At 38.1% G+C, this 14,487-nt stretch overlaps 1 protein-coding gene across 5 annotated transcripts in view; it reads left to right on the top strand.

Annotated features, from left to right (window-relative positions):
- FRS2 (fibroblast growth factor receptor substrate 2) overlaps nt 1-14,189 on the top strand; it is a 113,421-nt gene extending 99,232 nt beyond the window's left edge. For all 5 annotated transcript variants that reach the window (XM_015566830.1, XM_015566829.1, XM_015566828.1 and 2 more), the window contains 5 exons: nt 3,501-3,593; nt 4,575-4,761; nt 5,814-5,972; nt 6,784-6,947; nt 9,093-14,189. In XM_015566830.1, the coding sequence (XP_015422316.1) occupies nt 3,528-3,593; nt 4,575-4,761; nt 5,814-5,972; nt 6,784-6,947; nt 9,093-10,043 (1,527 nt within the window). In that variant the 5' untranslated portion in view covers nt 3,501-3,527 and the 3' untranslated portion in view covers nt 10,044-14,189. The remainder of the gene's footprint in view (nt 1-3,500; nt 3,594-4,574; nt 4,762-5,813; nt 5,973-6,783; nt 6,948-9,092) is intronic.
- The last annotated feature ends 298 nt before the right edge of the window (nt 14,190-14,487 follow it).

The raw sequence follows: 14,487 nt of genomic DNA on the forward strand, positions 1-14,487 counted from the left end.
CCTCCTCTCTTTCTATATATATATTTAATTTTATTTTATTTTTTCCCCCCAGGAGCCTATGTTCGGGCATTTTTGGTCTGGGGAAATGGTTCGTGTCCTCAGGAAAGCTAAAAATCACTAGGTTTGGAAGTGTAGGTCTAGGAAGACTACAATTCCCAAAAAGCCCTATTGGAATAGTTCTTAACCAAAGGCAACTACAGTTCCCAGAAAGCCTTGATTGGCCTCAGGATTGGCCTATATCCCAGCCACCTGCCTGTGTCAAATACTGTTTGTGAAATCATACAGATAGTCCCAACTTTGACCAGATGTAGTACCTAAAGAGACCACACCCTAAATCTATCGAGGTCGTATATCTTGGCCTAATATTCATACTTCCATTGTCTGCTGGGCTATAACCCACGGAGGGCTGACTGTACTTGTGAAGTGTTTGGCAAAAAGATTACTTATTAGAATGTCACCAGACAGTAATGACTCTGGGGCCACTGGGGACTTACCTGGATTCGTAGTACATGTGTTGTGGTAACATGTCTGGCATAAACAGAAGAGATATTCTCCCCCTGCCGCTCCCCCCCCCCCACAGGTTTAAAAAGGGAATATGAAACAGCGTGTTAGAAGCAGCCAAAAGTAAAGGTGTCCTCTGGGTATCCCCATTGCCCCCTTCTATAGGGGTAGTAGAAGTGAGCCAGCTGGGCTGCGAAGGCTCAGGAGACAAGTTACAAAGGCTTTGAAGGCCCTTGGAACTTAGGAGAGACACAGGCAAAGGCAAAGGCAAGGCTCCTGGGAGCAAGAAGAGTAGGAAGGGAAAGGCTCTGGAGAGGGAGAGCAAGTCCCCATTGCCCATCCCCATCTCCCCCTTCTTGCTTGTTAGAGAAGCCAGGCCAAAATTGAGGCCCAGCCTTCTATTTAGAGTCCCAGAAACTAGAAAGCATCTATAAGTGGGAGAAGCTGTCCAAATTGGAAACACAGCCACTGTCAGGAGGTTCAGACACTCCGCTGGTTAACTAAAACCTGGGGGATGGGGGTGGAGACCACACCTGGACCCAGGGGTCCCTTGCCTTGGGTGCTCCTCCCCCCCCATCCCCCACCCCAAGTTGAAACTAGGAATGGCAGAATTCTGCCCTGCAGCCTCTAGCTTAGGGCAGCCACTACCACCTCCAAGGCCTGCTCTATATTTTAAAAATCCTCCCCTATATTTTAAAACCTTTCCTGACTTACTGATTACAAACCTGCATACATCTATGTCATCTTAAAACAGTAAGTAACTCAAGTATCATATTTTCTTACTCTTTTTAAAAAATATATATTTTTATTGATTTTAGAGAGAGAGGGAGAGGGAGAGAGAAACATCAGTGAGAGGCAACCATCACTTGGCTGTTTCCTGCATGCCCCCTACTGGAGATTGAGTCCACAACCTAGGCATGTGCCCTAACTGGGAATTGAACCCGGCAACCTTTCAGTGTATGGGAACACCCCTAACCAATGAGCCACACCAGCCAGTGCACATACCTTTAAAAAAAATGTTTTTAAACCTTTATTGTTGGGAGTATTACAGATATTTCCCCCTGTTCCCTCCCATTGCTCCCATCTATCATTTCCCACCCCACCCCAGTCCTTCACCACCCTATTGCCTGTGTCCATAGGTAATGCATATATGCATGTAAGTTCTTTGGTTAATCTCTCCCCAGTCTCCCTCCCCTCTTCCCTCTGAGATTTATCAGTCTGTTCCATGCTTCCCTGCCTCTGGTTCTATTTTATTCATTAGTTTATTTTGTTCATTAGATTCCTTGTTCACTTATTTAGATTCAATTTTGATAGATATGCATTTATTTCCATTGTATTGTTCATAGTTTTTTAAAGTATTTTTTCTCTTTTTTTAAAAAAATATTTTTATTGATTTTAGAGAGGAAGGGAAAGGGAGAGAGAGAGAATCATTGATTGGCTGCCTCCTCACGCTGCCTACTAGGGATCGAGCCTGCAACTCAGGCATGTGCCCTTGATTGGAATCGAACCCGGGACCCTTCAGTCTACAGACCAATGGTCTATACACTGAGCTAAACCAGCTAGGGCTTCCTTTCTTTCTCTCTCTCTCTCTCTCTCTCTGGAAGGTTCATAGGTTGACACTCAACCACTGAGCCACACCAGCTGGGCCTTTTCACCTTCTTAATATTTATGCCTGTCAGACATTCTTTACCTCTGTTTAGTACAGTTCATTCAGCTTACAAGAGACTTAGAGCATTTACTGTGTGCTAGGTGTTGTGTTAGGCATGGGCAATACAAAAATGAATAAGGTTCATTGCTGCTGGAAAGGAGCTCCTTATGTAGGGAAGAAGGTAGATAAGTAAACAGACAATCTACCACAGTTTCTACTAAGTAAACACTGTGAAAGACGCTGTGATATACTGGGAAGCCCAGGGTGCTTTGGGGGGGTGGGGGGGGGTTACATAAGAAGTATAATTTGCCCAGTTGGGTGGAGTCAGAGAAAGCTTCCTAAACACACAGTAGTCTGGATTGAATCTTGAGAAAGAAAAGAAGCAGAAGAGGTGCAGCATGGAGGGGTGTGAGAGAACAAGATACTCTGGGGAAGCTGTTTAATATGCCTGGGTAGGGCTTGAAGCAGAGAGGAGGAGAGTTTAGTCGAGACCTGTAGACAGGGACCAGTCTGGGAAGGACCTCATGGCATACTGATAAGCTCTGAATTTTTTCCTGAATGTAGTAAAGAGCCACTAAAGAATTTTAAGCAAGTTTTCATCAAATTTATGTTTTTAGTGTTTTGTAGCTTTTTGTTGCTTTTTTCAAATATTGGCACATTCATTCTCTTTCCTTTGTGACATTTTGGATTTTTCCTTTGTTCATTTGGCATGTTCTTAAACAATTCATGTCACCTATAACCTCTTATCTGTAACCTTCAGTGGAAAGGAAAGTTTAGATAGATACACTCTATCAGTTTTGCCAATATTCTCTTTAGGTTATTGCGTGAATTTTGAGTTGTCTTTCTTAGTGAACTATTCCAAATTTGGTTTTGTGTTGGATTTACCAAAGAACTCTAGTTTGGTGGAGTACATAAAGATACTACAATGAGTAATAAAAAATACCAACCAAGTCAGAAGTCTAGCATCCTTTGTAAATTTATTAAAAAGGGACATGAAATTCCTGGTAAGCCATAAATGATTAATTCCTTGAGTGACGTATTTAAATAGTGCTACATATGAGACGTTAAATTGGTTTGCTTGTTAAGATAATTTAAAAATAGGCAGACTTTGCAAATTAAACTGGAAATTTGAGATTTCTGCAACATCTATCTCACAAAATTATTATCATTGTCAGTGAGCAAAATCACCAGCTAGTTGTGTGAAATCTACCTCTAGCCATACACTTTCTTGGGCTTAATTTTCCTCATCAAAATAATTCAGGGCTGTGTTAAATGATTTCTAAAACCATTTTTAATTTTATGATTTTTATATCCTATATCTAATAATTTTTTCTAATTATCTTTCATGTAGTGCTCACATGGTCTTCTGAAAGAAGCCATGGGTAGCTGTTGTAGCTGTCCAGATAAAGACACTGTCCCAGATAACCATCGGAACAAGTTTAAGGTCAGTAAAAACTGCTTGAATTATCTCTCTTATTGCCTACTTGGATATTCTTTTATTTCACTTAATGTATCTTATGTTTTCACTTTTATCTCCAGATCCTCTATTTCCCTTTTTGTTCACTCTGCCTTTTCTCATTTTAACAAATGACGATGACATTTTTTCACTGACAATGTGAAATCATCTTATACTTTCCCTTTGGTCCTCTGTTTTCAATTAGCCACACAGTTCTGATATTACTTTCTTTAAAACACCATTTTATGGATTCCTCTTTAGTCCTGTCACCACCTCCAGTCATTGATTCATGCCTGGATAATTTCTTAACTAGACTCTACCTTGAGTCACCACTGTGATCCTTCCTGCAGTTGACATCAAATTACTCTTTCATCATTCTGAAATGTCTGTGGTTTTCTGTTACCTAGAAGCTAAATGCTCTATTCCTTACTCATCCACAGCTATTTTGTGTCTCTTGTAGTTTGGCATCAGTCTGCTATAAATCATAGCCTCTGGATCGTACAAACTTAGGTATAGGTCATAACCCTATTGCTTCATAGCTCTGTGATCTTGGATTGTCACTAAGTCTTTGTTTGATTTTTACACGATTACCTTCAGTTTAGGAGTGTTATGAGGATTAAGTGGGACAAATACAAGTACAACACTGTCTAGTTCCAAGGGTGTAGTAAATTCTCCCTAAGCAATATCTGTTCTTCACAGTCTCTGGCCATTTTCTGAAACTCAGTAGTACAAGGCCTTATCTTAACATGAACTTATCTCCCCAGTAGGAATGTGAGTTCCTTGGCAGATATGAACCAGGTATTATACTGCTGCATAATCCTGTACACACATTGGTTAGTGAATAAACTAACAAAGAAGTAAGTAACTGAACCAATCAGCAACAGTGTATTTTCCTGACAAATCGGTGAAATATGAGTATGACTGGTAAGTGAAAGCGTTAAGTTGGCACTAATTAACTTTCTCTTTTAGGTCATTAATGTGGATGATGATGGGAATGAGTTAGGTTCTGGCATAATGGAACTTACAGAGACAGAGCTGATCTTATACACTCGCAAACGTGACTCGGTGAAATGGCACTACCTCTGCCTGCGACGCTATGGCTATGATTCAAATCTCTTCTCTTTTGAAAGTGGTCGACGGTGTCAAACTGGACAAGGTAGGTATAGCCTTTAACTTTTTTCTACAAACCTTGTCACATTTGAAATACTATTCTTTCAGTTATTCTATATACAATACTTAATTTTTATTTTCTGATAAAAAAATTACCTAAATAAGTGCCTCATTAAGAAAAGAGATATAGTAAACTAATCATTTAGCAAGCATTTAGTAAGCACATTCTCTGTGTCCAGATTTTTGACTTATATTAGCTTTAAGATGTTCTGTAAATGATTAGTCCCAGACCAGTAACAGGGTTATGTTTTCACTGTTACAACTTGTTGGGGAAAGAAACTAAAGTTTGGAGTCCAACAGTGCAACTTTGATTATTTTGCTGCCTATAATTTGAAAGGCCGTGGACAAGTTACCTCTGTTTTTCTCTATCAGAGGTGAATAATAATCCTTGCCTTACAACTATTATAATGATTTAACATGATAACAGAGCCAGGGCCTGTCATATGGTAAAGGATCACTTTGGTAATGGTGAGTTGGGCTCCCCCTGCTGTTAAAAAGCAAACTGGCCGAACCGGTTTGGCTCAATGGATAGAGCGTCGGCCTACGGACTGAAGGATCCCAGGTTCGATTCCGGTCAAGGGCATGTACCTTGGTTGCGGGCACATTCCCCATATGAAAGTTTGTTGAATTAGTTTATTCTTCATGGAATTAAATTGCTCCTACTGTATTTGCAGAGAAAGACTGGCTATTTTGGCTCATGTAGAATGTCACTGCTTTCCTGTGCTCTAAAAAAAAAAAAAAAAAATTTAAAAAAAAAAAAAAAAAAAAAAAAAAAGCAAACTGAAGCAAGTGTGCAAATCTTATTTTTATCTGCCTTATTTTGGGCCATCTCCCTTAGACAAATGAAAATTATTCTGTGAACTTTCTTTTGGGTTTATGTTTTGAAACAGGGAATTTCAATAATTTATCATTTATTTAAATGGCCTTTCTTGTTATTGGTACACAGAATGCTTATTTTACAATTTTATTCTTTGACAGGTGCTCCTGGTATCTTTTTAAAAGATGTAACCATTGTTCCCTTCTGGTTTATATTTGTAGGAATCTTTGCCTTTAAGTGTGCCCGTGCAGAAGAATTATTTAACATGTTACAAGAGATAATGCAAAATAACAGTATAAATGTGGTGGAAGAGCCAGTTGTTGAAAGGAGTAATCATCAGACAGAATTGGAAGTCCCCAGAACACCTCGAACACCTACAAGTAAGTACCCATTTTCCTTCTTGTATTTTGATTAACAGCCATTTATAAACTATAGACTGTGGATACTTAATCTATAAAATGTTAGAAATGTAAGAGTAATGGTTGTCAGTTTTAAAAAGCTATTAGCTATAATTATAAATGTATTTAATATTTTAAATATAATGACATTAACTGTTCCATAGTATCTAAAATGTGAATGGAATGTTGACATGGAGGTTGATGCTCAACCACTGAGCAACGACGGCCAGGCCTCTCTTTTCTGCACTGGAGGGGGGTCCCTCAGCCCCATCTGCCCCCTCACAGTCTGGAGCCCTCAGGGGCGGGAGGCAACCTGGCGATCAGGGGAAGGCTACGCCCCCATCACACCTCTGCTGCTGCCACTGCCGGCAGCACAAGCTTCGGCCAGCCCTGGTTATCTGAGCCTCGGGCCGGCCTTGAGAGGACTGGGGGACTCCGGAGGCAGCCGCACACCTGCCGCCCTGGTGGTGCTGAGGGGACTGGGTGCCGCCATCTTGTGGCTGTGGGCATTGCCATCTTTGAGGGTGGGACAGTCAATTAGCATATTCCCTCCTTATTGGCTGTGGGCGCCGCCATCTTTGAGGGCAGGCAGTAATTAGCATATTCCCTCTTTATTAGATAGGATAGGATACTTATCAGTATCTAAATAATGGTAAGTCTGGTTTCTGCTATATCTTGACAGAAACACCTTCCTTAAACCTGTCAGTGTAGATTGGATTCTCATTCATTGTTATTTTCTCTCCCCTGCCTCTATATCCTGCTTTTCTTCTTAAACCAATAAATAAAAACTCAGCTCCAGGGTTTGCTGCTCAGAACTTACCTAATGGATATCCCCGATATCCCTCATTTGGAGATGCTTCGTCCCACCCTTCAAGCAGGCACCCTTCTGTGGGAAGTGCTCGCTTGCCTTCAGTGGGAGAAGAATCCACACATCCTTTGCTTGTGGCCGAGGAACAGGTAAGCACGTGCTACTGTCTAACAGGTAATGGCTTGTGTGGAGTTGAAGATTTTAGTCAGTTTGAATTTAGCTTTCACTGTTTGTATATGATTTTTATAGTGAAGAATCAGAGGAAATATCATGTATTTGTTGACATTTGCTGAAACATGTGCAGGTGTTGAGGGAAACTTAGCATTAGAATAGTTTGTGGGTTTACAGGAGAGGTAGAGCATCTGTAGATAAAGACAGGCATAACAGTGGCCAGTTCCCATTATAATAACCTTCAGTCAATTCAGAATTTATGCTACTGTTTATATTACAGCTTTTATAGTTAGTGTACTACTAGCAGAAAGGTAGATTTTGTTGTCATTGTTTTTATAGAGCTATGTAATATTCCTGATTATTCTGGTTTTCATTTGAGGAATGAAGTATCTGGTTAAACATTATCTATGTATTAATTAGTTATATACTTATCTTTTGTAAATCACATTGTCATTTATCATTAAGAAATTTTTATTGTTTGAAAATTCATTTCTTTGTGTTCTTTACACAGTACATGAGTTCTTACATCATTTACTATAATTACATTTCTCTCAATTTTGCATTTTATTTTTGAGGTTTTCAAATTTTATGTAGAGGCTACTAAATGTTTTTTATATTGTCTCCCCAAATACCATTGAGCTTTTCATTATCACTTTAGTGATTATTTCTTAGTAGGTAGTATTTATTTTATGTCCATGCATTTTACAGAAGTCTTAAATCTAGTAGGTTTTATTTCTTTATATAGTCAAATCATTTGTAAATAATGATAAATTTGTCTTTTTAAAAAAATATAATGTTTTTATTTCAGAGAGAAAGGGAGAGGGAGTGTGGTATGCTAGCTCAGCCAAGGGTTCGGTGAGCCTGAGGTGGGGCGGCAAAGGATGCAGAAAAGACAGAGAGAATAAGCTGGGTCTAGGTCAGGGGTGGGCAAACTTTTTGACTTAAGGGCCACAATGGGTTCTCAAACTGGACCGGAGGGCCGGAACAAAAGCATGGATGGAGTGTTTGTGTGAACTAATATAAATTCAAAATAAGCATCATTACATAAAAGGGTACGGTCTTTTTTTTTTTTAGTTTTATTCATTTCAAACGGGCCGGATCCTGCCCGCGGGCCATAGTTTGCCCACGGCTGGTCTAGGTGGATCTCCTGTGCGTGGCTGAGGCCACAGAGAGAGATCCAGATGGCAAGCTGAGCCTTTATTTTATAGCCAGAGGTAAACAAGGTAGTGGTCACCATAGTTACAATGTTCTTCTGAGTTTCATTTGTTTTAGCAGCATTTACTGCACTTCCCTCAGCCCATTGGCTACCCAGATAAGATCTAGGGAGTCATAAGGTCAAGCCTAATTATGCTAAGAGGGCTGTGCCCTCTAAGCTGGGACTTGTGGCTTTGCCAACAGGTCAGTCTGAGGCTTACCCCTATAGCCGCTCTCTGCAGGAGAGAGAAAAACATCAATGATGAGAATCTTTGATTGGCTGCCTCCTGCACAACCCCACTGGGGTTCATGTCCACAACCCGGGCAGATGCCCTCACCAGGAGTCGAACCGTGACCTCCTGATGTTCATAGGTTGATGCTCAACCACTGAGCTACACTGGCTAATTCTGTCTTTCCTTTTTAATGCTTACTTATGAATCATGAAAATTTCTAGACACCATCAAAATGCTAATCCCTATTTGTTTGTTTATAGAGTGCTTTTTTTTCATGTTTCACTATCAAATATAATGTTTCATGTTAGAGTAGTTATTATTTTATCAAATTAGGAAAGTACATTTATACACCCCTTTTTATTAGTAAAAAACAGTTGCAAAAGCTTCAAAGCAAAAGTATTTTTTAGACAGAAAGTTAATAAAATTAACTGCTAAGATCAGACATTTTAAAAATATATTTTTATTGATTTCAAAGAAAGGAGAGAGAGACAGAAACATCAGTGATGAGAGAGAATCATTGATTGGCTGGCCCTGAATCCCCCCTGTTGGGGATTGAGCCTGCAACCCGGGCATGTGCTCTGACGGAATCAAACCGTGACCTCCTGGTTCATAAGTAGATGCTCAACCACTGAGCCACACCCTGGCTGGGTATTTTTATTGTTTTAAGCAAGTTACTGATTCACTTTCTTGTTTTAGGTACATACCTATGTCAATACTACAGGTGTGCAAGAAGAGCGGAAAAATTGCGCAGCTGTGCATGTCCCGTTGGAGGCAAGGATTTCTAATGCTGAAAGCAACACTCCAAAAGAAGAACCAAGTAGTATTGAGGACAGGGACCCTCAGATTCTTCTTGAACCTGAAGTAGTTAGATTTGTCTTAGGACCAACTCCTGTTCAAAAGCAATTAATGGAAAAAGAGAAACTGGAGAAAATTGGAAGAGATCAAGTCAGCGGAAGTGGTGCAAATAACACAGAATGGGACACTGGATATGACAGTGATGAACGAAGAGATGCACCCTCTGTTAACAAGCTAGTATATGAAAATATAAATGGGTTATCTATCCCTAGTGCCTCAGGGGTCCGGAGAGGTCGTCTGACATCCACCAGTACCTCAGATACCCAAAATATCAACAACTCAGCTCAGAGAAGAACTGCATTATTAAACTATGAAAATTTACCATCTTTGCCTCCTGTTTGGGAAGCCCGCAAACTAAGTAGGGATGAAGATGACAATTTAGGACCAAAGACCCCATCTCTAAATGGCTACCATAATAATCTAGATCCAATGCATAACTATGTAAATACAGAGAATGTAACAGTGCCAGCAAGTGCTCACAAAATAGAATATTCAAGGCGTCGGGATTGTATACCGACAGTCTTTAACTTTGATATCAGACGTCCAAGTTTAGAACACAGGCAGCTCAATTACATACAGGTTGACTTGGAAGGTGGCAGTGACTCCGACAACCCTCAGACTCCAAAAACGCCTACAACTCCTCTTCCACAGACCCCTACCAGGCGCACAGAGCTGTACGCTGTGATAGACATCGAGAAAACTGCTGCTATGTCAAACTTGCAGAAAGCACTACCCCGAGATGATGGTACATCTAGGAAAACTAGACATAACAGTACTGATTTGCCTATGTGAGCCTGGAAAGCATTACATTGTTTGCACCTTTGTGAACTTAAAAAAAATGAAGATGCAAGTACTTCATTTTCATTTCTAAACACTAACTCCTTTTATAGACTGATAAATTTTTTTTTAATATTTCATGTGCTTCTTTAAAGGGAATTTATGTAGAGCAGGTACTCATTAAAGAACACTAATTTCATTATATACAACTCATTACTATACAGCAGCACTCCCATTTTCACAGTGCCTATTTAAAATGAGAGTTGAAGTGAGTGACATGCTGGTTGATGTTATCAATATTCTGGACTTATGCATATCATTCATGCCTAAGTCATGGTTGGCATTTCAAACATTTTATAAAGCCTCTTGATAATGTGCATTGCTAACAGATAACTCTAGGCTTTGGAAGTAATATTTGTAGATTCACTGTTCATGGTATGTGGTGTTCAGCATGTAACATGAAGAATCCTTTATTTCATTAATTGTAGGCTTTTTGACTTGAGCCAAACCAGATGTAAAAGAAATAGAAGTACCACACTCCTTATATACCAGTCAGCTCCTTTGCCTTCATCTTACTAGAAAGAGTCCTGTGTCCGTGAATATGGTTTGCTGTTGGTGTGTTGAAAGGCAGGGAAGGAGACAATACTTTCTGTTTATTCATCTCATGATGTCATTGGAAGGGCATGCCCAGATATCTTAATCAGAATTACATAGGCTCAAGAATCAGTCTCAGGTCACTTTATCCAAAAGCATTTGAAAATCTGAACCATGATCTTTCAAAAGTGTCTCTCCTATGGATTATTAACAATAACATTGTTCTGGAGGCATTTGTGCCGTTAGGTTGCCACTTACCTTCAGTTTTTCTCCTTTGGTGTTTGGGATGTTGTATTTTGTTGCTCAATGTCTTTTTCAATTTAAAATGTTTGAGTTTGTATATAGTTTTCAAATTGGATTATGTGTTTATTGTTGTTTAGTTTGCATTTTTGTCAAATTGTGGTTTTGAAGGTTCATTTAGAACTTACTGTTATTCTATAACAGGGTTGCCCTTGTCCAGTATTTATTTATATGCTGTTTACTTTTCAAGTTGTTGATAAAAACATTCTCTCGGTTTTAAATTTTACTTGTGTCCATAGGTGATCTCTTTAGCAGCTGAGAAAAAAAAGGAAGTTACTTTTAACATGCAAAGTTCCCGAAAGGTACTGTGTTTTCTCTTGGGCACTCTCCCCAGCACTTTAGCAGTGATCCCTCAAGTCACACGGCTGCAGTTATACTTTGCCCACTGCAGTGCTCCTCAGCTCTGCTGTCCTTTCACTCGTAGCTGGATCTTTGATTATCCCTGATTTCAATGGAATGTTAAGGTTATTGCCAGCATAGCAAGTACAGTGGAAGTCGTGTAGCAATGAGATTGTTATAATTTAGGATTTAAAATGAATTGAAGCTTCTATAAACTGACGAGAGGTCATATGTCCAACTCTTGGAAATCAAGAGTGTTCCCATTTCCCAAACACTAGAGAAGACAAGAGAAGGTAGAGTGAAAAGAAGGTTAGGTAACCTTGCAAAATATTTTACCGTTTTCTCTAATATGAGGAAGTTTGAGATTATGATCTGTATCTAACAGATGTGACTAAGATTAAGTTAGCATGAAAAAGTTTCAGTCATATAGCATCCAACCTGTTCAGTAAAAAAACAATTATAGGACAGTGAATGGACTAGGAATATTATTAGAATGGGACCATTATAAAGAAAATAAATTATTAAAGGTGTCTTATTTTCAGTGCCATTGGTTTATGTGCATAGCAGAATCTCTTTTCTTTTTTTCTGTGAACTTGGTGCTTACTAAAGTGTTCACTGTTCTCTAAAAAGAGAGCAGTGGTATAGGTGTGCAGTTTCCATTTTTAATATATTGTTGCATTTATGTTTTCTTCTGAGTAGTTTGCTAATCGTGCCAAATTTATGTGATTTTTGTAATGTGGAATAAGAATTGTGATGGAATTAGTATACATGGTTTTCTCTGAAATAAGCAGTCTAGTCAGAACATTAACCTCCAAATGGAAGGGCTGACCTATTTATTCATTTTGGAGGTTGGATACTTTATTTTCTTTTCTCATCCTTTTCATTTTTCCTTCCAGATTCTAATTAGTTTTTATATTTTTTAGGTCACTCCAATGTAATCATTCAGTTTATGCTTTAAATACTGTGTGCTTTAAAAATGAAAATGGGACCAATTTGCTAAGAATTTGATTTTAGGTACTATGAGTATTAGGAAGATGTACACATACAACTGGTGTTAATTTCTAGATGTCTCTGGAAATCACCTGTGTTTCCATTTAATAAAAAGTAATGTAGAACACTCCTTGTCCTTTGCAGTAGTCTAGTAATGGGCATTAATAAGCTCTACCCTGGAAGAATGTACCTATTACTAGGTGCATTTTAGAATGAGACATTTTATTGGGATATAATTGTGGCCATATGTTTCAGATTTTCTGAGACAGACCTAATTTTAGATATTCTGTTCTGTTGCTAGACTATGTGATCCTACTTTTCAGTTTTGGAAATATAATCATTATTCATATATTTTCCTAAATAGAATCCTCTTTTATCATTATAGATCATAACAGTTTTTATCCCAGACCAGGGTTGGAAACAGATATGGATATTGACTGTGTTTTTTCTTAGTGCATTTTACTTCCCAGTTTCATCTTTCTTTAAAAATGAAATTATGGTGCCTTCTCTCCCTCCAGGAAGATTGGCAAATAGTTCCTTTTATTTACTGCTGCTGTGGAGTGATGAGATATGCACTTTACTCTAGAAGATTCAGCAAAAAACTTTTCACTTCCCAGTATATCCAGAATAGGTCACATTTGGGACTTAAGAAAATTTGCCAAGCAATCTTTGTTTTTATAGTTATTGATGTTAACCCCACAATTCAATGTTATAAGTCAAGCTAGTGTTTATCACCCCCGCCCCCAAAGAAATCTGTGGCACAATATATAAAAATGTACCTCAATAATGTTCTATTAAAAATGGGACAGGGGCCTTATGTTTTCATAATTTCTCAATAATGTGCCACCATATTTTTGCCTCAAGGTAAAAGTTTTAACAAGCTAAAAAGTACTTCCCACTTCCCCCTGTGCTGTTCCTAACCCCTAATGCCCAAGTGTTTTGTGCAATGTGTAGTATGTATGTGTAAATATATATGTATATGAACACATATACATATATTTATCCTTGAAATAGACATACCATCAGAGACAACATTCAGAAGTAACTGATTATTGTCATCTCATTCATATTTCTGATATGTGAGGTATATGGTACTAATTACCTTTTCCCTGATGTTTGCCAAATTTGAATAAAGGCATTGGTACGAAATTCCAGAATGTATACAAAATGTTTTTGGCTTGAAAAATGAACAACTATTTTATGACATACCACAATATACTCTGCCCAAACCAGCACCATATCTATCTTTCCTGTTCTTTATATCCCTATTCCCCATTTCTACTTTCTCAGTTTTGGGGGGTATAACACAATTCTTTTGTAGCATCATTATGATTGCAATTCTATGATGGACTGGTATTAATAGTACAGTAGTCACCGGTGTGCCACATTTGCATTAGTAAATGCAAAATATACATTTTATAAAGGACAAATTTTGTGTTATGTTTTTATTTTCATTACATTGTATAATATTGTAAGATTATTGTATGTCCTAATTTGCATTATAAATGTTTTTTTCCTACATAAAGGCATAAATATAGCAACTTTGTATAAAGGTAGCTTATTAGATTTTTAATTTTTTTTCTTTTATATAAAATTGTCTAACAGTGGGACTACCGTTGCCAAATTGTATATGAAATATGAATTTTACCCCCTATGGTTAATTTCTTTATAAACATTCCACATTTCTCTAATAAAAGACATAAGTGATACTGTACTATGCATAAATTGTATTTTAATGCTGTTTCATAACAGCATTTTAAATTTGGTTTGCATTTTTAATATTGGCAAAATTTACCACTGTTGATTAAAACCTTGCTGTATATGTAACAACATCTTTTGCTCTCTCTTCCTCCCCACCCTTTGTTCTCTGTTTCTCCCTATCAGTGCCAACTTCATACATTTTGTAGCATGGCAATAAAATATAACTTTTACACTGAGGCCGAGTGTGGCTTTTTGGAGGATGTGGAGATGGGAGAATTACCCTCTAGTTTTTGCCATATGAACCATGAGAAGTTATCTCGTATGATGTAAACATGCTTTTAAGGACAAGTGTGAATGTGCTTTTAAGCTTAATTTTTGTCATAACAAATAAGAACTAATTTTGTAATCTTTGGAAAAGTCAGAGTTCTTGAAGTACAATCAAACCTTTAGTAACTGCAGTACTTAAAGAGTATGCTAATAATTGAATTTAGTTCAACAAGGGCTAAGCAACACATTTTTAAAATCTTTTTTAAAA

The sequence above is a fragment of the Myotis davidii genome, unplaced genomic scaffold (genome assembly GCF_000327345.1).
Source record: "Myotis davidii unplaced genomic scaffold, ASM32734v1 scaffold582, whole genome shotgun sequence".
Lineage (NCBI taxonomy): Eukaryota > Metazoa > Chordata > Mammalia > Chiroptera > Vespertilionidae > Myotis > Myotis davidii.